A 25,393-nucleotide genomic window follows, 5' to 3' on the forward strand; every position below is an offset into this window, starting at 1 on the left:
TCCAGCCTAACTCGAGCCGCTACACTGTAGCAAGCATCATAAGGACATCTTGAAATGAGAATCGGTGAGTACAGTCACTTCGCACAAAGATTTGTAGCACTGCCATATGCCAATGAGAAACACACCAATACCATTGATGTAAAAATACTGAAATTGTTACTTTACAGAGTTGCTAGATGACCAGATGCTGGGGCAGAGGAAGCATGTTCACTGCAGACCAAGTAACCCATAGAGTCATTATGGCGATTGCAAATAATCCTATACTTGGAAATAAACACTTGTGTTTGTTTTGATGTGTTTGAATAAACACCAGTACTTGAAGTTTGGATCCCTCTATGCTTATGGATCTATGACAGAAGTATGAGCTCAAACTGACATAGCCTACCTTGTGCACAGAGGAAGCAAAAGCCAGATGTGTTTTGTATTCATACCATCAGTGTGCAGTTGGCGCATTGTGTGCTTAGTAGATGATGGCTTGTGTGTACTGTTTGATACGGAAACACCATTTTTACGAAGGTGTGGAGAGTTAATCTAGCTGTGTTTGCTTTTGCAAGAGAACTACAATGTTTGGATTATTGGGTGACAGGTTTTCTTATTTGTGTGAAGAGTTTTGCAAAATTAGCCAATAGTTACAATAAATGTGCTTAAGCAATCAGAAAAAACTGTAAAGCCGTCTGAAACTTGCCCAGTGTCTGGGTTAAAACAGCACCTGTGACACGCGCGTCCCATGACGACCAGAATAACACTTACATATTTCTGGCCTGTCCACAAACACAGTCAGATTCCAGGAAGTATAAACGAGACACTTCAGTGTTACAAAGGTCACTGTGTTTTACCTGTGATGACCACAACGACCAATAAGACGAGGAAGACTCCGCAGTAAAGGCCGACTCTGAAGGTGGTCCAGGCAGGAGCAGGCTGTGGACACACGGACACGGTTACAGCACCTGCACAGCTGTGCAGCGCGACCAGCTCTGCTTCTTCTTTTATTTTCAGTCACAGCAGCTAACAGCAACACTTCGAACATGCAGTACTTTGCTGTTCAGTATTTACAACACCCCCAAAAGACAACAGAAAGAAGGAAAACAAACAAACAACAAACACAAATATTTAAATGCATAAGGGACATTCAGTGTACAGTTAACTATGATGGTGATATAGAGATATTATCCGGTCCTGAGAAGGAACCTGCCAGTGTACATCTCATCTTTGCCAAATGCAAAAACCTGACGAGCTCTGCACGCCACTGTTCACGTGTGGGAGGAGCTTCCTGCTTCATCTTCAAAGCATAGGGCGCCTTGCAATGAGTGAAGCAAAGGCAACAGAAGTGAAGAGTATTTTGGCAGAGTGATGTTTTCAGGCATCATCCCAACGACAGCCGTTAGAGCACGAGGATCACATTTAACGTTTATATCTGTGAAAGGGTGCTAAACACAGACAGCCAATAGTCATAAGGATCGGGGCACATCCACAAAGTATGAACCTGGTGCTGCTTTACATCTGTCACAGCGGGCTCAGCTCCTGCAGAGAACTTGGCTAACCTTTCCTTGGAGATATGTAATCAGTGTAGGACCTTGAACTGCAGCTCATGCCTGGCACACAGAAGAAGAGTGAAGCCTCTGGAGAGAAGATCGCCAGAGTCATCCCAAGGTCTCTGCCCCTGTGCTTTAAGGATGCAGAGAGAAGGATCTCTAATAATATCGCGCAGATTCCTTTAATCTCTTATGAATGTTCATATTAATCATTTTATCCAAAGACGTTTCCTCGGGTAGTTCCTGAAATGAAGGAAATCGGCTCTTTACAAAGTGGAGAATTTGTAAATAGTGGAAAATATGTTGCTGAGGATCATTAAACAGCTTCAGGAGCTGCGTGAACGAGGCAACAACCCCAGCTACAAAAAGGTCTTTGCCATTTCTAAGGCCTTTACTTTCCCGTATTTTAAAGTCCATCATGGAGGGTGGGAACATGTGATTTGAGCTGATAGGTGCTTTAATTGGCATTAAGTGTAACCCCAACCTTTTCCTACATTGCAGGCAGATTCTGAGCGTCATGCAGGGTTACACAGGTGCACAGATCTAATGGGAGAGGACTCAACAAAGCTCAGACTCACTTTGGAGCCAAGCTGGAGTCTCTGCAGTAGAACTACTCATCCAGTACAGCAAATATTTGCTGCCCAATAACAAGACTGAAAGTTTGGCCTAGTTCTCTGCATGAAATCTTTCGTGGACTTTTGCCAGTAAAAACAAATGCAGAGATATGCTTAGTCAGTGTTATAAAATACTTATTGGGTAAGTAGCATGGGACACACTGCAAATAAAGGAACTTGGGCCGTATGTTCATTTTGATAGGACTGATGCAGCCAGTTAATGACAGCGGTAAACTGGTCCATCTCTGAAGATCTTGGTACTCTCGAGCTGCGCGACAAAGTGTCTTTCATAAAGAGCTTTCATCAATCTTCCTGGCTACAGAGTGGACACAGAGAAGGTCACTTTTATGCAGGTTCAACTTGTAGCCTGAAATATGGCCAAAACATTCAAACCGGCGAGAGCCCGAGGAAGAGAGCATGAAGGCTCTGACATCAGGAGGTCGTCAGCATAGAAGTATTTTGTGCTCCCGGTCAGCTCTGAAGATGCCCTTAATGCAACTGTCAGCTCGCAGTTTAATCACCAACGGTTTGATTGATAAAAAGAAGACGCGATAAGGGAGATCCTGGTCTCGTACCACGGAGAAGTGGGAAATAAGAAGACAATAGCGGATTTGTTGTAACACGTGCCTCAGAGGTGAGGAGGAAAGAAACTGAACCCATGAAATGAAATTAGGGCCAAATCCAAATGTATTGAGAGCATAAAACAGATGCACCCGGTCAAATGCTTCCCAGCATCGAGTCATAAGGCAGCTTCAGGGGCTGTTTGTTTAAAACCCCGCGCAGGTTGAAAAAACCACGCCCACCCGTCACTAACCCTCTCTGATCTGGAGAAATTAACAACGAAGCTAACAAGGCAGCCAGTGCTCACAGCAGCTGAGGGGTCATCAACAGAAGTCATCACCATACAAGTACATGATGAAGAAGGCGGCCCCAATCACAAAGACCACGCCTCTCACAGCGCTGAGCTGCAGATAATCATCATTATTCCACAGTGGAAACTCGATGCTCCTGTAAAGGATGTGAGATGGAGACCGAGGCTGGTGTGGCAGCAGAGACGCCACCTGGTCTAAAATAAAGAGATAACTATGGACAAAGAGGAGCATCCCTGGATCGTTGCTGTGACATTTCCACAGAGAGAATTTAGACAGACAATAAAGACTGATATTTGCAGCACGATCGGCATGCTGCACCACAGTTTTACGCACTTTTCTGCAAAGGTTTGTTGTTTGCACAAACTTGAAGTGAGCCATAAAAATCAAAGGCACACAGCTGCAGTGATCAGAACACCAACAATCTACATCTGTGTGTGTGACCTGTGCAGCTCCGAGCGGAGGGACCCTCAGCCTCTTCATGGCCTTCTGCCTGTCTCCGCCCTCCAGCTCCGTGGTGACCAGCGCCTGAAACACAGAGTTTGAAGGTCGGTCATCCCGTCGTTCGTTTGGAGCGGCATCGCAGCTCCGCAGCTGTGGCCGAGGGGACGTGTCTCAATTTGGATGTGTGGAAGGTACCTCGGTCTCCGAGATGAGCTGGGTGATCTTCTTGCACGTGTAAAACGGAGCTACTTCAACGTGGGCCACCCGCCAGTCGGCTCCCCGCGACGTCTCCAAGATCTTATCGTGTTTCTTCAGGATCTTCCTGAAGCCCGTAAAGTTCAGGTTCTGTGAGGAGGGAGAGGAAGGTGCTGCCGTTAGACCTGTGTGTGTGTGTCTGTGTGTGTGTGTGTCTGTGTCTGTGTGTGTGTGTGTGTGTGTGTGTCTGTGTGTCTGTGTGTCTGTGTCTGTGTGTGTGTGTCTGTGTGTGTGTGTCTGTGTGTGTGTCTGTGTGTGTGTGTCTGTGTCTGTGTGTGTGTCTGTGTCTGTGTGTGTGTGTGTGTGTGTGTGTGTGTGTGTGTGTGTGTGTGTGTGTGTGTGTGTCTGTGTGTGTGTGTCTGTGTGTGTGTGTCTGTGTGTGTGTCTGTCTGTGTGTGTCTGTGTCTGTGTGTGTCTGTGTGTGTCTGTGTGTGTGTGTGTGTGTGTGTGTGTGTGTGTGTGTGTGTGTGTGTGTGTGTGTGTCTGTGAGTGTGTGTCTGTGAGAGAGTGTGTGTGAGAGAGTGTGTGTGACTCTGTGTGTCTGTGTGTGTGTCTGTGTGTGTGTGTGTGAGAGAGAGTGTGTGTGAGTCTGTGTCTGTGTGTCTGTGTGTGTGTCTGTGTGTGTGTGTGTGTGTGTGTGTGTGTGTGTGTGTGTCTGTGTGTGTGTCTGTGTGTGTGTGAGAGTGTGTCTGTGTGTGTGTGTGTGTGTGTCTGTGTGTGTGTGTCTGTGTGTGTGTGTCTGTGTGTGTGTGTCTGTGTGTGTGTGTGTGTGTGTGTGTGTGTGTGTGTGTGTGTGTGTGTGTGTGTCTGAGTGTGTGTGTGTGTCTGAGTGTGTGTGTGAGAGTGTGTCTGTGTGTGTCTGTGTGTGTGTGTGTGTGTGTGTGTGTGTGTGTCTGTGTGTCTGTGTGTGAGAGTGTGTCTGTGTGTGTGTCTGTGTGTGTGTGTCTGAGTGTGTGTGTGAGAGTGTGTCTGTGTGTGTCTGTGTGTGTGTGTGTCTGTGTGTGTGTGTGTCTGTGTGTGTGTCTGTGTGTGTGTGTCTGTGAGTGTGTGTCTGTGTGTCTGTGTGTGTGTGTGTCTGTGTGTGTGTCTGTGTGTGTGTGTGTGTGTCTGTGTGTGTGTGTCTGTGTGTGTGTGTGTGTGTGTCTGTCTGTGTGTCTGTGTGTGTGTGTGTGTGTCTGTGTGTGTGTCTGTGAGTGTGTGTCTGTGTCTGTGTGTCTGTGTGTGTGTGTGTGTCTGTGTGTGTGTCTGTGTGTGTGTGTCTGTGTGTGTGTGTCTGTGTGTCTGTGTGTGTGTGTGTCTGTGTGTGTGTGTGTGTCTGTCTGTGTGTCTGTCTGTGTGTGTGTCTGTCTGTGTGTCTGTGTGTGTGTGTTTCTGTTTCTGTGTGTGTGTCTGTGTGTGTGTCTGTGTGTGTCTGTGTGTGTGTGTCTGTGTGTGTGTCTGTGTGTGTGTGTCTGTGTGTGTCTGTGTGTGTCTGTGTGTGTGTGTCTGTGTGTGTCTGTGTGTGTGTGTGTGTGTCTGTGTGTGTGTGTCTGTGTGTGTCTGTGTGTGTCTGTGTGTGTGTGTGTGTGTGTGTGTGTGTGTGTGTGTGTGTGTGTGTGTCTCTGGGTTGTTCACACTCTGATTTTAAATCCGACTCGTCCTATAAAGGAGTCAGGCGCCTCTGCAGGAGCCAATCAGCTGTTTGAAATGTCAGCTGTGCACTGAGCTCATTAGAATCCATAACAAAGCACATTTTTATCTCCACAGCAGGTAACGTGTGGAAAACAGTAAACAATGAGCTGATGCGGGCTGGGATCAGCTGATCCTCCAGGACTGCAGCTTGTCCTCGGTGCACTGAGCTCAGAGGCGACACGTACTCGCAACTTAAAGGTTAGAGGTCACGGACCACGATGGATTTGGGTCTGGGACTCCAAATCCCAAAGACGCTTTGTTAGTGAAAAAGCACCAACCAATGAGAAGCAGTCAGCTGCAGCTGTGACGTTCCACGCTGCCTTTTCAGAGTTGTTTCATTACATGCGTACATCCATCAGCCTCGTGTCGGCCTGCGAGCAGCAGCTGCTGTTGTGGCTTTAAAATTCAAACATGGCTTTTTGAAATGATTTTAAAACTGTGTCGTGTTTCTCTACCTAACAGTGGCTGAGCACATTCACCCGCATCAGCATTTATTATTTATCATCAGTCACAGCGTGATTTGATCTCCCAATCAAATACCATAATAAGTAGCTAGACTGACCCCTCGGGGAAATGGGACGATATAATCAATAATCAATAATCAAAGGTTTCCTCTGTTTTTGCCCTGCTGTACGAGTGTGCACCTGATAGTTCTGCAGCAGTATAAGGCTGAGGTAGAACTCTGAGAAGGCCAGCTGCAGGTCCTTTATGTTCCTGTGCTTGCATCGTTCCTGCTGTGACAAGGCAAACACCGTCTTCCTCCTCCTCAGGCCCCGCCCACTGGCTGAGCTCTCCCTCTGTGCATCCAGCGAGGACTGCAGCTCGTTCTGCAGCGTGGCGAATCGCCGCTGAGCCTCTGCCAGCTTCTCTGGAAGGAGAGAGCGAGACACGGTAAGGACAGAAGAGACAGGATAATAAGAAGTCTTGGTGAGCCTTGAAACCAGTGCTACCAGCTGTATTACCAGAATAGAAGGTGTTGATTTTGGCCAACTCCTTTTCACACATCTGGAAGAACTTCTCCTCAAATTTGGCATAGTACCGCTTGACAGTATCTTCATCTGTGACTGCAACAAGAGAGAAGCTGTTAGAAGAGCATCTCACAGCAGGAAACAAACCTGTGCGCACAGAGTTAAGGAAAAGAAACAAAGTGCATGAATAAAAATGGGCAAGTGTGTGACTGTGTGTGTGCAAAGGCCTGTGCTGCTGTGCTGCGACCAGCAGGGGGAGCAGTGAGCCGTCCAGCCCCTGTGCTGTGTGGAGATTCAGGATGGAATATGAACTCCACTCAGTCACTTCAGACTTTAAGCCTAAACATGGAAACTCTGCTGCAGCTTTCAGAAACACTGAGAGGACAGGAAGAGAAACTTTTAACTGAGACTTAAAGACTGTGTGAACCAGAGGTGTGGACTCGAGTCACATGACTTGGACTCGAGTCAGACTCGAGTCATTAATTTTATGACTTTAGACTTGACTTGAAAAAATGTTCTAAGACTTGTGACTTGACTTGGACTTTTACACCAATGACCTGGGACTTGAATTGGACTTGAACCGGTTTACTTGAAAAGACTTGATATTTTACCCCAAATATAAAATTTAACATGCATATTATATAGAGATTGAAAATGTGACGTCATTCACGGGTAGAACCGCAAAGGATTCTGGGAACTCGTGGCAAGAGGTACTAGCGCACGGAGGCTTTCAATTGAAATCACAGCGATAAAAAAGAAACACAAAAATGTCAAGAAGCTGTTGTATTATTAACTGCTATAGCCGGTCGCATGACAGCCACGGGAAGCCGACGAGTAAAGAGATCGGTTGTTATCGGATTACGTCGTTGAGGAGAAATTGTTCGAGCCATGTTTCCGAAGTAACAAAGACGCGACTGGATTGCAGCCATTCAAAGATCAAATATAACGTCCCAGAACACTCCAGCTCACAGGTTAGTCTGCTCCAAGCATTTACACGAAGGTCAGTGTCTTTTAGTACTTAATACGTCATTTTCATAACATAATTGGTGATATAGGTTACAAGCAAGTCTGGCGCTGAACAGAAATTGTCGCGCTATGCTCCTTTGTTTATTGTGCATAAATAGTGAATTGTCCTGACACAATATTGTGTTTCGCTTCTGTTATTATGGTACATTGACAAAAACATATACTTTTATTCACAGGATAAAACAGGTTTTTTGTATCACTAATTGCCCAGTGCGATTACAGCATACAATATTATTGTCACTGCTACATTTCTGTGATGGGTACCAGAAATTATTTCCACTGCTAATTAATTACCGTTGAGCTCAAAGGTCCTATTAATAAACGGTTAACGATTGTGTATTTATGAAGACAATTTGTGAGACTGGTAAACTTATGGTACGTACGATGGTCTTTCGTTCGACACGGTGCATTTCAAGGTCCTGTACCCATCCGTCGGTAAACTGTACCTGGGCTTGTTGCAGTGACCTGAAGTTACTATCGTGCCAAACTAGGTATCCCCGACAGAATTTGTTTCCCCTGCGTCGGGAGCACACGCTGGACTGTCCAAATCACGGACAAACAGTATCCCACATTGTTGATTTTTAGTTTACAAACACTTCTTATAATGACTGACTACTCCTGACATTTTTGAGATCTTAGCTCTTTATACAACGAAGTTATAGTGGGATACAAATAATATCAGGCTGGTCCTGCCACAATTTGTTCCCCCTGTGTAAATCACGGACAAACAGTATCCCACATTGTTGATTTTTAGTTTACAAACACTTCTTATAATGACTGACTACTCCTGACATTTTTGAGATCTTAGCTCTTTATACAACGAAGTTATAGTGGGATACAAATAATATCAGGCTGGTCCTGCCACAATTTGTTCCCCCTGTGTAAATCACAGACAAACAGTATCCCACATTGCTGATTTTTCATTCACAAACACTTCTTATTATGACGCATTTCTCCTGAAACTTTGGAGGATTTAGCTCTTTATATAATAAAGTTACAGGAGAATAAAAATAGTTATTAGCCAAAATGTTTATGGTTTATTAAAATAATCCCATCTGATACCCCGTGAGCAATAAATATATAATTTTCTGTTGTAACCCTCAAACTGAATGGTAATGTAACGATACTAATTTTTCACAAAATGAAAACATCAGTACTTCCTGCGTGCTCCCAGCACAGGGGAAACAAATTCTGTCGGGGATACCTACTTTGGCACGACACCGGTCCTACAACCGCATCCAAGAATAACATGCAGCTTATCTCAGAACTGTCGGTGAAAATTATTCTTGGAGCTAAGTTTAATTGAGCTGCATTTTAAAGAGGTGCAATTTCACAATTTGTGTATATTTTCTAAGTTCACTATTTTGTCATGTGTTGAGAAAAACACAGATTTAAAAATTACATGGTCTAACATTTACATTTAGCATAACTGCAACATTATTTTTTTCTTTTTTTTCTTTTTAAAGACTCGAAAGGACTTGAAATTCAAAATTTCAGACTTGTGACTTGACTCGGACTTTTACACCAGTGACTTGAGACTCGACTCTGACTTGCCTGACATTACTTGAGACTTGACTTGAGACTTGAGGATAAAGACTTGAGACTTACTTGAGACTTGCAAAACAATGACTTGGTCCCACCTCTGGTGTGAACAGATCAGCGGTGACACAGCAGCCGTCCTTCTGAATCACAGGTGTCCAACTCCAGGCCTGGAGGGCCGGTGTCCTTGATCCAACACAGCTGATTTAAATCCTCAACATGTATCTGAAGTTCTCCAGAGGCCTGGGAAAGAACTAATCATGTGACTCAGCTGTGCCGACCCAGGGTGAGATCTAAAACCTGCAGGACACCGGGCCTCCAGGCCTGGAGTTGGACCCCCTGTTCTGAATGATGCATCTGTATGTTTGTTATGTCACATTATTATTCAATTACTTTCCATCCAAATGAGAAACTGTTACACTGTAATCATGTAAGTGTGTTCACTGTCAGTATTGTGCACCTTTGGTTCTTATTCATTTAAAACAAACATGTGTAAGTGTTAGGAAGACATCCCTGCTGACTCTGGAAGCTCTCCTCTGATGGTTTATAGGCTCAGTCGCCAGTTTCAGGTCAAACTTCAAGTGCAGTTTGTAAATGTTGGTCAGTTGTAGTGACAGAAAGACAAAGGCACCTTATGATGGAGCAGTTTCAAAGCAGGAGTGCAGGAAAGCAACATGTGCTTGGTGAAGGTAGCCCAGGACCAAACGGACCTTTCTGCTCGTCCTCAGTCTGCTGATTGTTTCATGATCTTAATGCAGAGTTTATGTTCTGACTCATGGTCCCGTTGAGAGTAAGACAGACAACAAACATGTGACTACGCTGGGGTTAAAACGCTGTTGAAATGTGCACAAACGTGCGGTGATGGAGCGTTGCTGAAATCACCTGACACAAGCAAAATAACCACGGACAGTGGAAAGTGGGCGTGTCCACTTTAATCAAAGCCACGAGTGGCAGTGGGAATGTCTCCCTCAGTATCATGAAAATGAGGTTCTGTTCAAGCATGTCATGGCAGGAGTGCTATACTTACCTGGACACTGACTCATGTGCTTTTTTAGACCGTTACCCGTCCTGTAATTTGGACCATTTTCATCTCAACAACGTCACATGTCACCGATTCTGGTAAACTTGACCTGAGCAGACTTGTGTGTCCGAGCTGAGCCTGCTGTCACGTCAACAACAGGCAAACAACAGCGGGGTCAGGTGGTTCACAGTGTGCACACTCAGTGATTCACTGTGTTTCAGAGTGGCTGCTTTTAGACAAGACACCAAATTAACTAAATTGGCGTGTCCAAACCACTCCCTCGCCCTCTCTCAGCAGTGCACAAACACACAAACAGCCACCGCTGTCAGACTACCGTAATCTCCTTATCCCGTTTTGGCCTTATTCGGCTCTTTTCTCTCCGTGTCTCAGTCAAGTCATAATGATTATTATCATTATTACCATTATGCCATGTCTGTGTCTCAGCTAAAGCCTATACTTTCCATTTGACAAGTATGTTTTTTAGCAACACCCTGCTTTGCACCATTTCGTGTGTTCTTTTGTGGAACGTAGCAACTACAGCGAGTACCCAGGCGCCACGTCGGGCTCACAAACACAGACGTGCGACAGGAACGCCACCGCGTTCTCTTCCACACAGATTTTCCTTTACCGTTCGTGGATACGCAGCATTAAACTCCTCCCACTACCTACAGTGAGGTGTTAGTGCAGCTGCACAGAAACATTTCTTGCAAACACACTATCCTCAGTGATTGTGTGCAGTGTGATCCTGCACGGCTGGTTACAACACTCCGTCTGATACAGGCTGACAAAGTCTCTGACTCGGACAAAGAGCGCTCCACTTATCCCTGCAGCGTGGACCCCGGCCTCTGGGACAGCATCAATGCATTTGCTCTTTGAGTCCATGTAAAGCTGCACACTTTGCATAAATTGCATTCTGTGATTTCATCCAGTGTTCGTCACTAATCTGGACTGATGAAGCGTTCTGGTCCAAGAGTAGCAGTCTTGTTTTGCATTTGGCAAGAGTCGGTAGCATCACTGGTAGCATGGAGCAATATCTCAACGCTACAGGTTAGTCCAGCTCCTCCATCAGTGCATGTCATGCAAGAGGCTTTGTTGCATCTCCCAGCAGAGTCTGACGAGCATGGAGGAGATCCCAGAGGACAGGGCCGTAGAAGAGCCTTAACCCATCAGCAGGACCGGCATCTGCTCCTTTTGCAAGGACAAACAGCATGCCCACAGCCCACTGGTGTGAATGTCCAAACAATCAGAAGCAGACTTTATGGAGTGGGCTGAAGGCCCAGCATCCACAGGTGGGCCCTGTGCTGAGCCGACTAACATTTCCTCAGAATAGCAGAGCTGGCAGGTCCAGCCTTAGCACCCTGTGCTTTAACAGACAGGAGCAGGTTCATCCCTGGACGATGAACTGAGACCACCTTGGCCTAAATCCAGCAGAACGCCTCATCGTTTCGCTCCATCCAACACCGTCAGCTGCAGCGGGTCCTGGGCGTGTCCTGGTGCACAACAGTGCAGCCTCTCGTGGCCAGAGTGTACAGGCAGTAGGGCCCTCATGATAATGTCGTTTCAAACACTGGATACCATTTTTGAGGAAACAGGGAAACTTTGACCTCAACAAGAGCAGTAACAGCAAAGAAGAAGAAGTGTTAACTTTCAACTGTACGTTTGATTTAACAAAATCATTATTCAACATTAAGTTAAGAGATTTGATTCATTTTACAAATTATTCCAATAAAACATATTTTCACTAATAAACCAACACGATACCAACGCCTACATAATGTAATTATCACAGAAGAGCAAACACGTGACAGAGAGACGAGTCAGACGGGAAAAACTAGAGGAAACCAAAGTAGAGGAAGTGCATGTCAGCTGACGTGGACACAAATATGAGGACGACCAGCCCGTGAATCACAGCCTCTCGTGGGGAGCAACGTGTGACTATATAACACGGCACCACACAGCGGGGCGGTGCAGACCACACCAGAACCATCTATAGTGTACAGTATACTACAAAGCATTCATCTTCAGAGGTGCTGTTAGGATCCCAGAACATTTGAGTTCTTTTGTATTCGCTGGTTTTAACCCACTCGTGGAGCTTTTTCAGCATCGTGTGCAACAGCGTTTGCTGCCTGTGTGCAGCTACGCCCACTGCAGGGGGGGAGAGGGGCGCCAGAGTGCGTTCCCCACTTCCACCTCGTTAACATACAGCTATGTGTACCTTAGCTAGTGCACATCACATACAGGTGTAATAGAAAAGGGAACTTTACTGTGGGGCCAGTGGGCCACACAGTCAGCAGACTGGAGCTCAATCAAACAACAGTGGGACAGTGTGAGCTCAGGTGGAGCACTCTGCTGTAAACATGGCAGCTAGTTTATTCACGGACTGGAATGTGAACAGGGTGACGGGCGAAACGCAGGAGCGTGTCGAGGTGTGCTTCAGGTGAAGCTGTGTGACCCGACTGAGGATGATCAGAGTTTATTCACTTTCCTTTGAAACCTCCATCGTTCTGTAATCTGTATCCAACCTCGTGCAGCATTTTCAGGACGCCAGCTCAGCATGATGTAAGCTTTCTTTGGCAAAACGCAGGTTTAGACAATCGCTGATTGTCATTTACAGGAAACTGCTGTCTGTGCATCATTTAACATCATCGACATGTTTACATTTCTAACAAACATTATTACGATGCTGGGAAAACAGCCTAATAAGTACGTTGCTATTACAATAACAATGTGGTCGTCTGGTATAGAGCAGAGCAGCGGCACATCTACCTGACAAAGTAGCTTTGGTGGGAGGCAGCAGGTGAGTGTTGTGTGACTGAGTGATCAGGGACCATACACAGTACCCACCCTCCATCACATGTCACTCAGCCCAGCATCAATAAGCCATGTGAACTACAGATGTGGGTCTGGGACTGGTATTAATCTGTAACACTGACATCACAAGAGGAAAGTCAGGCATAGCACTCATTAGGGTTATGACACATGTCAGGCTCACCAATGATGTTTTTCATCCCAATTCATAATTAAGCAGCTGAGGTCATCTCCCTGTAGCTCTAAATATGAACCACCGTGAGCTGCCCTTCGTTTGACAGTCGACTGCTCACAGATTAGTTTTGTAATTACTCGACTAATCAGATCATCATCCATTGGTCGTAAAACACAGCATGCATCTGCTCTCATATAACCATCATTAGCTTACAGCTTGAAGTGTTTCAGGTCTGTGCTAACTAACAATAAAGACATGATGATAGTTTATTACACTTTTAATGAAATTTGCAGATTGTCTCGGTGGAGTTTAATAACCTCAGCTGCTCCTTCATATCTAAACTATAACAGGACACCGGAGTAAACTCTGCAGCATCTCACACTTCTGATAATCAGTTTTCTGTGTGACGTTTATTCAGCTGTGTGAAAACTAGAACTTTAATCTCAGCCAAACTGATTTACTGAGGAACAAACAAAACACAAAGCCAAACAGTAACATTTTTAAGTTTTCTAAGGCAGCGGTCCCCAACCCCCGGGCCTCGGACCGGTACCGGTGCGTGAGTCCTTTGGTGCCGGGCAACGCGAGAGTTGAGGCTCAGGTGTGAAATGTCTGGTTTTCAGGGTTTTATCGGTTTTCAGCGTTATTTTGTTATCATTTTTATCGTTTACTCGGTGTTCCTGGGTCTTTTCACGTGTGTTATGAATAAATTTTCTTTTTTCGGTACCGGTACCAGTTTTATTTTGTTGTATTTATCCGCAACACCTTAAAGGCCGGTCCGTGAAAATATTGTCGGGCATAAACCGTCCGTGGCTGGGGACCGCTGCTCTCAGTGACTTATATACCATGTTAAACCTGAGTAGAGAAAGACCACGGGGGGTTGAAAGCGATGGGAGTTCGCTGTTCTCCCCGGTGTTCTGACAAAACATCCTACCGTAGCATAAATTTATAATCATGTCTATCAATCCGTGCTACCTTATCAGAATATACTACCTTACGTGGTTCATGCTTCCATCATACATATCTAGAGGTAGGACGTTCTGATGGCCAAATCACACGATCACAACGTGCTTCCAGCACACAGTCATCTAATGTTAACACACAATCATGGAGGGGAAACTCAGCTGTTTTATTAGAAGCTGTTACATGGTTTCCTCACAGTTTTTGCATTTGTATGCTAGGATGCTTCGTTAGGTCGTTTACAGAAGTTTAGAAGCACTAAATCAAGACTTGAAAGATGACTTCAATTGAGACTCCAAACTGGAGTATTTTTGCACAAAAAACAAAAAACGCATGTTAGCTTGAAAGGTTAACAGATTGACGACAGCTTAAGGAAAACAAGTATCAACTGTAATAACGAAGTAAGACATTTAATACTAACCTTTTTCACACGCACGAGATCGGGGTAGGATCAAATAATAGGCGTGTACTATTAAAAGCAAAAACATGGCTGTTTTGAGTCAGTAACAACCAGTAGGACGGCTTGATAGGTAGGTTGTTTTGTCAGAACACCGGCTCTAGTGAGCCTCGAGCTCCCGGTCAGCTGTCGAGCTGGTGGGTGGCAGACGTCTCTGAAAACGTCGGAGCACCTTTACAAATATGTGATGTCTGGATAAACCGAGCAGATATTTGAAGCTTACGCAGCTACATTCTCGCCTGAAAATATCTTAAAAGTTTATTTTGTGACCCAGAAAAAGTAATAAGAGTAATATTAAAACTGAGTAGCGGCCGCCACTGTTGGAAACTGGAATTGGCGAGAAGGGTCTGGCTGCAGCCACTGTGGAGCGCCATATTGCGACCTCCACAGTAGCCGGAAACACGTCCTCTGCCTGGATACAAGGCAAGTTTATTTGTATAGCACAATTCAACAACAAGGTGATTCAAAGTGCTTTACAGAGACATTAGAAACAAGAACAAATAAAACAGTGTATAATACAGTGGAAACCTTGCAAGTGGATGGTAAAGGTTGGGAGTCTTTCATATACTGTATATGAAACAAAATACAAAGATTCATGAACCCATTAGGACTTTATCACCTTTTATCTGAAACGTCACTGGTAACATATATGAGCTAACTGGCATTTAAAGAGTAAAAAAAGAATGTAGATCAAATTTGGGTTTTGATGAAAAGGACTGGAGCTAATTTAAAGTCGGTAAAAGTAGAAAAATGTTTTAATAAGTAAGTGAGGTTTATTTATTAAGCGCTTTTCGTAGACAGGCAGTCACACACACGAGGCTGAAAACAAAAGGCGACAAAGCTTTTGTTACTGTGGCCCCAGATTGTGGAACTTTCTCCCTTTGAGCCTGAGATCTGTGGACTCCGTGGTCGCTTTTAAAAAGCAGCTAAAAACTCATCTTTTTAAACTTGCTTTTGGTTGATTTTGATTTTTAGGTTTTAGCTTCTGTGAAGCACTTTGTGATTTTTATCTTGAAAGTTTTACTAACTTACTTTACTTACAAAGCGCTGTACACAAAGGTTACAATAAAGAAAACATTAAGTAACAAAATAGACAATATAAACAATGCAAATTCAAAACAATTCAGAAGTGTTGATTAACAGAAGGCCTGTTTAAATAATAAAGTTTTAACTGCTTTTTAAAGGATTCCACAGAGTCAACCAAACGTAACTGTGGTGGTACGACTGAAAGGCTCCGCCCCCTTTCGCCTTCAGTCGTGTTCGGGGAGAAACCAACAAACTCTGAGCCTGTGAGCGAAGACAACGAGCAGCAGAGTATTTTATAAGAAGCTGGGGCCATTTAGTGCTCTGTATGTTAAAACAAGAATTTCATCATCTATTGGGAGCCAGTGTGAAGAATATAAACCAGCAGTGACGTGAGTTAGTAGCCTGGCCGCTGGCCTGGAGGCGGGAAAGAGAGGATTTATCCAAGCTGATAAACAGGGCATTACAATAATGGAAACGCGATGACACAAATGCATGAACAATGTTTTGTGATTCAGCTGAGGAAACCATGTCGGAGTTATAAAATGCTATAAAATATACATTTTATAGCATTTTGTGAACATACACATATTTGGCAACGAACAAGCTGAGAGAGAGTTTCATATTGTTTGCTCTCCTTGAACAGAGATAACAGCGCACAATAATCAATGTTGATGTTAATCAATTAGATGTCCCAGACTCTACTATTAATAATACAGCGGTCCCTCGTTTATCGCGGGAGTTACGTTCTAAAAATAACCCGCGGTAGGTGAAACTTTAGTTTTTACAATGATTACAGATGTTTTAAGGCTGTAAAAGCCCTCACTACAAACTTTATACACTTTTCTCAGACAGGCATGAACATTTCACACTTCTCTCTCTTGTTTAAACTCTCAAAGTTCAAACCTTTGTAGAAAAGTAAGTCCAGTGTTATAGAATGAAACCAAAGGCACCAGCAGGTGACGACGTTTCGTCGACGCTGTTGTGTTTGTTGGGGAGAAAACTCACAAACATACAGCACGTCAGAGTCACACTGCTAACCATCGAAGTTTTATGTGAATTTGACAAGCTGAACGCATTCTGTGCTGTACAGGAGACACCACACGAGACTGACTGACAATGGTCTACAGCCAATCAGGACGCAGAACACAATGCTCTGTAAAAAATCTGCGAAACAGCGAGTCTGCGAAAGGTGAACCGCGTCATAGCGAGGGACCGCTGTACAATCATTTCCAGTAGCGCTGCTGATATATGAAATGGTGAGTTTTGAGGTTGTCTTCAAACAAGTGCATTGAACCAGGAAAGGGTGTTTGAAGGATCAAAAAAGTAAAAAGTAATGACTATTTTATATTTATGAAAAAACCTTTATGCAGAAAAAGTAGCAAAGAAACAAAAACATAAGACACGGACACTTTTGGCCACGAACAAGCTGAAGGGATGGTGATTTTGTGTTAAAAGACTTAGAACCACGTTTATTTCTCAGCAGCATCGATAGTAACAAAAACACAATTTAGTCTTCGCTGTCAAAGTCGATTTAACTGAAGTGTTTCCGGCTGCTGTGGAGGTCACAATATGGCTCCCCAGTGGCTGCAGCCAGGTGCTCTTGGAATTGGCTGGGCCGCGCTATGAATTCTGGGATAGGTTGGGCAACGAAGGATACACCCGACCCATCCTTCAGATCTGGGGAAATGAAGGACGCATTTGTCAGGCGCAGAGTCTTTGAATTTGGACAGCCTCCGTTGCTGTCACGTAATCGGCCTACAAATGCGGCCTCTGAAGGATGCAGCCCCTGAATTTGGACACAGCTATGATACCGGAGTTGCTTCTTCTTCTTCGGTGTTCAACGGCAGCTGGCATCCTTGTACATGCAGTGCTGCCACCGTCTGTTTCAGTCCGTTACTACACGCTTAAATCCTGCTACTTATTCCTGCGTCTTTCAGGAGCTTACAAAGCTTCAAACGACACGTCGGCTGTTAAATTAGTCGTCGACGATTTTGATGGTCGACGAATCGTGGCAGCCCTACCGTGAGCGACACATGATGACCCGTGCTAGCTACAATAAGCAGCTAACTGCCCGTCCCTAATCAAACTGAAGAGCGTGCTTCAGCACAACCAAACACGTGAGCCGACCAGAGCTTGGATTATCTTAAAACTGTGATCAAGGTAAACATGTCATTTTTACATTTACACAGAAACATGTTTATTCTGTGTAAGCAGTTTAAAATGTGTGAAAGTTCAGACGTGATCGGCTTCACACACCACCTCTGAACTCCATCTGGATGCTCTCATCGTGAAACACTGGACAGATGTGACATTTCACTCCGTCTGTACCGCTGACTCTCTGTGCGTGGACTAGAGCCTAAAACAGGTCCTCGGGTTTGAAATCATATTTGAATTCACAAAGCAGCACTCGCTTCACTTCTGCTGCTGATTAAAAACTAATAGCACTCAGCCGTATACGCAGGATCAATGGTCCTTTGGCAGCTGTAGCCATGTTTGGTGCAAAGCAGCAGTGGAAGCGGCGACACGATTTGCTGTTTGGGTTTTCTAACATCACATTTGGGACAGAAATAGGCCCTTCAAGTGGTTGAAGTCGCTTCTGTCAAAATAAGATGAAAGATCAGGAAAGCGCACTGTGCTAGTCACGTTGTTTAGTATTGCTTTAAGTCAAGTTTAAGTATGCAGCGCAGTGACACGACCAGGCCTGTCATTACATGATGGAACACAGGCCTCTGATCACTGGTTTGAAGACTTTCTAAGATGATTTGAGGCCTTAAATTTTGGTCATTTTGTGGCTCCTGCTGCTGTATTTTTGCAAAGACACATAATTAAGCAATAATGTAGGCTGAAGTGTCGTCATATAAAATGACTGGAGGTAAAGAACTGCACTTCCAGTCAGAGTGTGATGCTGTTTGTATCCTGGGCTTTCATGTGTTCAGCTGAATCCAGATGAAGCTGTGTGCAAACAAACCAAACTACTGCATAAAGACAGACGTGTGCGTTTCCATCACACGCCCATCTTTGCTGGGCAGCAGATGCCTGCACTGCAATACACATGAAACCTGGGCTAACATTAAACTGCAATCAGACTCTTCGTGCTTCCCACTGTGGACACCTGAAGGGGCTGCTGGGCTCCCACTCAGTAATGATGTGCGCTGCTTTCTTCAGTCACAAACGCTCAGCAAGCTGCTGCAAACAGGCACAAAGCCATGAGCAGCAACTTGTTTAGTGAACAACACATTTATTGTAAAATCAACACTGACGTTGGTTTAAATATTGCTGCTGATATGTAGGGACATTAGATCAGTTATTAGCAGGAAGTTTCACCCAGATTTGCGACTAAAATCAGACCTGCAATAGAAACGTGTTCAGGAGCAGCGCGTGGAGAAAAAGGCCTGACACAACCCAAACACTGACATCAGGCAGCGACGCCGGCTCGCCGTAACGTGGAGCCGAGTCCTTTTACACGGCGTGAAGTGTCAGGGTCTGAGGTGGGTGGCTGGAATTTCCATAAGGCTCCTGAACTTACCTGGATCCGCCCCTGGGCGGGGCCAACTCCTCCAGCTCCTGCGCACCTGGAGCCTATTGCAGGCAATCAAGCCAGAGGGATTTAAGCCACACGTTGGTGTTCATTCGCTGCCAGTTTGTCATCAACACATTTGCTGTATTCAGCTTGGCTCACGCTCCACCTCCGGACTCAGGATACCGAGCAATCATTCTGAAAATCTCTGTGTGCCTCACCTGCCTGCCCTCCTGCCATCACACTCCATCTGAAGCCCCGGACCTCGGGCCGGCCTTTCCACGCCACTCAGCCTCCCCTGGATTCTCATCACCCCCCTCTCAACACTCTGTCCCCTACTGCAAGTAAGAATTGCCACTCTTACAACTGGCCACTGCAGAGCTGCCTCCACCACCTCCCTAACTCCACTGTCTTCTCTCCTCAGTGTGACTGTTCCCTGCTCAGCTCCACTCTGCATCTCAGGCCCCGTTCCCTCGCCACGTTTCCCAGGCCACGCCACGTCAGACTCCACGTCCTATTGTTCTTTTGTCCTTGCTACGTTTCTTGCACTTAAGCCTAATAAATAATTGTTACATCATCTGCTGTCTCTGCACCTGAGTCCTGTTCGTTACAGGCCACTCGGCCCCGTGACAGTGAAGACCAAGAGGCGGAGCCGTCCCTGAGACGGTGAGCTGTTTCGATCCTGTGATCAGTCCCTCACCAACAAACCAAGTGTGACCCGTTCCTGATCCATGTTCACACCAGAGATGGCGCCATACCACTTTTCTATGCCCGATACGACATCGTACATTTGGATATCTGCTGATACAGATATGAATCCGATATGGTCCATTTTGTAATCAATAAAACTGTTTATAGCTTCCTGCAAGTTCATGCTCAAACTTCAACACACTGCAGCCAAAGGATTTCACAGTTCAGTGATGCTGATCTTTGTATTTAAACCTTTAGCTCAACTTTCAATCTAAGTGCTTCAAGTAATATTCAAAAGTAAATTAAAATGCAATTTAATGCAGATTTCAGAAACTCTGTTCTGGGAAAAAGGAGTGCAAAGTAATGTTCGTATTCAACAACTTAAAAAACAACAGGTTGCACAGTGGAGCACTTACAGCTGCACATACACATCCAGAGTGGATCAGGATGGATGTCGGAGCCGTTACCATCATGTTTAACCTCAGACTCAAGTTTCTGTCATTTCTAAACTTAACACAAGGATGAAAAAGGTGTTCTTCATGTTTTGGGGTTTTGTTCAGCCTGTAACAGTTTTTTCCAAAGTAAAACGTGAGTCTGTCCATCGTTCGGTCACAGACGTCCCAGCTCCATATACCGCCTCTGAGGCTGAACGTGGGAGTGCTCCACAAACATTCACAGAGGAACTTGCTTTGTGTCTCTGGGATAGCTTTCTCCGAGATGCCGGTTTGGCAGCACGTAGCGCGGCTCCAGATGCTTTCAGTGTGAACGCCAGCCCGCCGACAGGTCCCGCACGCAACAGCCGCTCTGTCACGTGACGCGTACTGCTCCGACGCGCTGAGGTCACGAGCCGGGTTACGCCCTGTCGCAGGTTTTGTGAGGTGCTTTGTGATATTTGATGGATCGGGTTACATTTCTCATTTCTCCTCGATATCCGATCCAGTACTTTAGGTCAGGATCGGACCGATGCCGTATATCGGATCAGTTATCGGATTACTCGATGGAATAATCGATAGATTACTAAAATAATCAGTAGCTGCAGTAAATATATTTTCTGAATATTCTGTGTTTGGAACAGAGAATACTGGACTTGACTAATCGTTATTTTCAGGATCAATCAATCAGCCTAACTGAATGTAAGTAAGGCTGTAACTGGGCAGCGCTTGTACTCTGTGTGAGCACTGCCCCCAGTCTGTGCCCAGCTGTCCTAACACACTGAGCTGTAGGCCAGGTTTTCATGATCATATCTTTAAATAGTTGTTGAACATCAGTATTTAGGAATTGTTGGGTTTGGACCATGTTCAGCTGTGGCACAAATATAAACGTGTAACACGTGTGGTCTTACACCGACATGATAACACAACAGTTTCCAGTACAAAGCAAGACAGCAACAGCTCTGATAAGTAAGACTGGAGAAGGTGAAAGAAACAGGAAGTTGCATGACTGTGTGTGCATGCATGTAATACCTTCGATAGACGGGGCCTGGTCCTGAGCAGCATACAGCATCTCTTTGAAAGCCTGCAGACACAGTAAAAACACCAGATCAGTCTCCTGTACAAACATATATATCCTATCATCAGGTCAATGAGAGTGATCGGCTTCCACAGCAGCAGCATGTCACAGTGCTGTGTGACCCATCTGTGATGAGTTTTCTTCATCAGGTGTTCAGACCTGCTGTAAACAACCTGCAGAAATACTCTCCTTACATTCTCCTGCAGTCACAGAGCGTAGTCTGTTATTTCTTTTATTGATCTGTTATTTAGCTCTTCACCCATCCTTTAATAAAGCAGCCTGCTTCATACTGTGGGGCAGTGTACGCTGTGCTTTGTCCCCACTGTGGAGAGGACGAGGAGTCACCCAGTCTCAGTGAGCTGCAGTAGGACAGCAGGACAGTCGCCCCCTTTCATCAGCGCTTGCTCCAGGGTTAGATAGTAGAGTGGTCAGTTAGTCAGAATGCCAGCAGGGCACCGGCTCACAATGAGCTCACTGTGTGCCGGCCCGGCCTGCTGGACAGCCGAGCAGCAGTGAAGCAGGGCGAACGACAGCCCACGCAGTCAGGCCTAAGCTTCGCTGCAGTGCTGGAACAATGCAACTAATCACAGAGTAGGAAATCGATAAAAAGGCAGAAGCTCTTCAATGCCCAATAAAACCTGCAGGCCCGGCTCGATGTTTCTGCAACAACACATTTTTGTAGTTTTGAAGGACAGACAGAAGAGGACACACACTACACTGCATGATGTATGAAACAATCCCACTGTTACTGAACAGGTGAGCTATAACCAGGGAAAGAACTGGGTCAATACAAACCTGACAGAAGCGGAGCTCAAAAACAGCTCAGACCCCTCTATCCTGGAAAACCATCAGCGCTCCAACACAGGCTCAGGCACCTCCTTTAGCTTCATGACACATTTGCATCCACGTTCAGCCTGACTGATGTTGGGCTCAGCTCTTCACACCTCCCTGACGTCTTTAACCGTGTCCAGGCTAAATGTTGAAAACGTTCGATAAAGAGCTGAAATAGCTCACGCCCCCTAGTCTTCCTCACAGACACAATTGATACCAACATCTGAGTGGTGGTGAAGAATGGCCGTGCTATCGCTATCAATACTGCAGAAAGAAGGGCCAGTGCAGTACATACTGGTCCTACTGGTTGACAGATGTTGATGACACATGATGACTCATGTGTCATCTGCAGGAGTTACCTGCCTCGGTGACCTTTAGCCTGTTTTGCTGCTCTGTAACTAATGAAAGTGGCTGCTGCTGTTATCGAACATCACCCTGACACAAGGCCTACGACCAGCACAAAGCGCTCTCTGCGCCATAGCTCCAAAGCGCTTTCCCACACTGGTCCTGAGGCCCACAGCATGTGTGACATACAGTAAGATGCTGGTGGTCACAGGAGGCTGGCTCAGCATGTGGTCAGGAGCGAGTTTCCAAAACACAACACACAGCTCAACAGGAACAAGGGCGGCTGTGCTTATCCCCGCAGATTACCCTACTTCTGTTCTTTCTCCTTCAGCGCCGCCTCGCTCTCTCTCTCGCAGCTTGTGGCGATCACCACAGGCGTACCTTTGACCCACACCAGCTGACCACAAATCTCTCTCTCCAACTGTGAGGTTTCTCTGCAGTGCTCCTTTTTGTGCATTTACACTCTGCTGTCATCTTTTCCTCACTGGCTGTTGGAAATCTTTCCCTAATCTCCTTCATGCATTCCTTTCCCTCGCTCTTTTCTCCAACCCTGCCCACCAGCACACAAACACTTTGTTGACACCAAACTGTCAGAAGGATTATATGAGTCATAACTGGATTATTGCTCACATGTGTGTCATGTAAAAACCCAGATCTCTCGGTTGTTCCTCATTTTTCTGTCCCCCAGCTTGTGTCCACAGTGCAGACGAGATATGAAGGAGCTCTGCTCTTTAGATGTGAGCCTGAAAGGTGCTGTGGCAGAATTTAAAGAGCTCCCAGGGCTGCTGACAGGTGAGGCGTTTGGGAGAGTTGTTGCAGGGCCGTGACATCACCGGTGACGCACGAGTGATGCGAGCTAAAAGCTAAAGCAGCATTAACGTCTGACTGAGCAGTTCTTTGTTTTCAGCCGTCAGAAAACAGCTTTGCTGACTGTGATGGCAGACAATGCCTCCATGTGTTGGTATGTCTCGGTGACCTCTAATGTAATTAGCTTCATTAGAGAGCCTTCAATAATGATTTCATTTCTTTTATGGTTTGTCTTAATTGCAAGTACATCGAAACAACCTTCGTATCTGATTACATCATCCTATTTGATGAACGTGGAAACAAAGAGGAGCTGTCACAGATGTCACAGCAAGTTTACTGATTTCTTTGCACACCATGAACTAATGTGCACCTTTTTTATTGCATCGGTTTTTCTTTATTCCACATAGGGCCACAAATACATCCGCAATCACTAATGTTCACAAGTTGCACCTCGACCAGACCAGCAACAAGCGTCTGGAGAATCTCTGCAGATCGTACGAGGCTCTGTCAGGGCGGGCTTCCATCACAGGCTGCAAAGCATTGTGGGACACAGAGACACACTGACAGGTGGGAAATTTTACACAGACGTCAAAGTTGAATGTGACAGGACGCACGCGGGGAAGTTTCATCTGAAGGCATCAGCCAGTGCTCCCAGTGCTCCCAGCATTATCAGCAGTAAATCATTTTACACCCACATATTTACTCAGTCTTTCCAACACTGGTGTTTCTGCATGTGTGCCTCTGGCTGCAGAAAGACATGAGGGTTATGACACTGAAGCCTTTATTTCTGTTCCCTTTAATCTCCACAATTGCCATGTTCCCAGTGTTCCCAGTGTTCTTCTGTGGGTTCTTGAAATGTTCTTGAAAGTCACTACAAGTCAGTGCACGTTGATTATAGTGATGAGCTGTTCATGAACGAGCCGACCTCAGTCAGGAAGAGCTGAAGATTCAGCTGCTCAGCATCCAATGTGGCCAATCACACGGAGAGACAGATTGGGATCATACCATTATGTGAAAGTGGGTAGATGGGGGTAGATGATCCAAAGACAGCGAGTGTAGTGGTACAGGCCGAGTACACAGAGAGACAGGGGTTCAGATTTAAATGCAAGCAAATATGAGAAAATGAAGAAATGAGCCAAAGGAAAAGGAGAAGCAGCTGTGTTAGTTTTCAGTGATAGAGGAGACTGTACAGCTGAGTGAAGAGAACACAAATATTCATCAGAGCAGGGTCGACAACAACAACAATGAAGTCTAGGAGCCGTCACCTGTCCCCCTGACCCTGGATCAGCTCTGAGCAGAGTTTAGTTTGATGACGAGCTGGGAGAGATGACTTCGAGCTACTCGTTCTTATAAAGCACTATTCTACTGTCCCAGAGCTCACAGCTCTTCATACAACATGCCACACTCACTCACACAAGCACCTTTTAGTGCTTCCTAGCTAACCTCCACCCACACTGGGGGGGTGCAGGCATCACTAACCTCCTGATCAGTAGATGCTCTCCCCCTTGAGCTACAGGGGGGAGAGCAAACTTTGGTTCAGGCTTCAAATGGTAAATGGACTGGTTGTTATACAGCGCTTTTCTACTCTTCTGAGCGCTCAAAGCGCTTTACACAACCTGTGCATTCACACATTCACACAAGCACATTGATCTAATTCACACACATTCATACTCCGATGGATGCATCAGAGATCAATTTGGGGTTAGTATCTTGCCCAAGGATATTTGGCATGCAGACTCGAACCACCAACCTTCCGATCAGTAGATGACCTGCTCTACCGCCTGAGCTACAGCCACCCCTGTAGCAACATGTATGTTCTCCTCATTTGTGGTAAAGCCATAAAAAATAAGTCTTTAATGAAAAAAGTAGAATAAGAAAATTGCTTACCAACTTATAAACCATATTTCATATTTGCTGAATTAGGCTAAAATAGAAGGCATCAGACACTAGCTGACGGGAGCCGGTTCATTAGTGACCTGAGAGGTTAACAAACAGAGCCCAACGAAACACCAAGGCTGAGTGAAAAATACCAACATGGAAGTGTAAAAACTGCAAACTCTGAAAGCCACTTGGTCCAAAATTAAGTCAGACTGTCAGCGTCAGCAGGACAAATAACATGTTTACAGCTCAGTACATCAGCTGGCCACATCGTTGCTATTCTATTTTAAACTGTAGTGATGGTGAATTTGTGTAAAGCTCCTCCAGATTTGATGCTGTGCTGGCACGGACCTTGGTCTTCGGTTCACCTCACAGACTTTCCAATAGGATTCAAGTAATTGCTTTGTGCAGGCCAGTCATTAAGGTTCAGTCTGGACTTCTGAAGCTCTTCACA

General features: G+C 45.4%; 1 protein-coding gene across 2 annotated transcripts in view; it reads right to left on the reverse strand.

Moving 5' to 3' along the window:
• The window catches only part of LOC113010999 (xenotropic and polytropic retrovirus receptor 1 homolog), a 43,577-nt gene that overhangs the window by 11,473 nt on the left and 6,711 nt on the right, over positions 1 to 25,393 (reverse strand). For both annotated transcript variants that reach the window (XM_026150358.1, XM_026150357.1), the window contains exons 2-7: positions 21,033 to 21,084; positions 6,348 to 6,449; positions 6,030 to 6,253; positions 3,655 to 3,804; positions 3,460 to 3,543; positions 837 to 918 (exon numbers count right to left, since the gene is read on the reverse strand). In XM_026150358.1, the coding sequence (XP_026006143.1) occupies positions 837 to 918; positions 3,460 to 3,543; positions 3,655 to 3,804; positions 6,030 to 6,253; positions 6,348 to 6,449; positions 21,033 to 21,084 (694 nt within the window). The remainder of the gene's footprint in view (positions 1 to 836; positions 919 to 3,459; positions 3,544 to 3,654; positions 3,805 to 6,029; positions 6,254 to 6,347; positions 6,450 to 21,032; positions 21,085 to 25,393) is intronic.

Source organism: Astatotilapia calliptera, chromosome 18, assembly GCF_900246225.1.
Source record: "Astatotilapia calliptera chromosome 18, fAstCal1.2, whole genome shotgun sequence".
NCBI lineage: Eukaryota > Metazoa > Chordata > Actinopteri > Cichliformes > Cichlidae > Astatotilapia > Astatotilapia calliptera.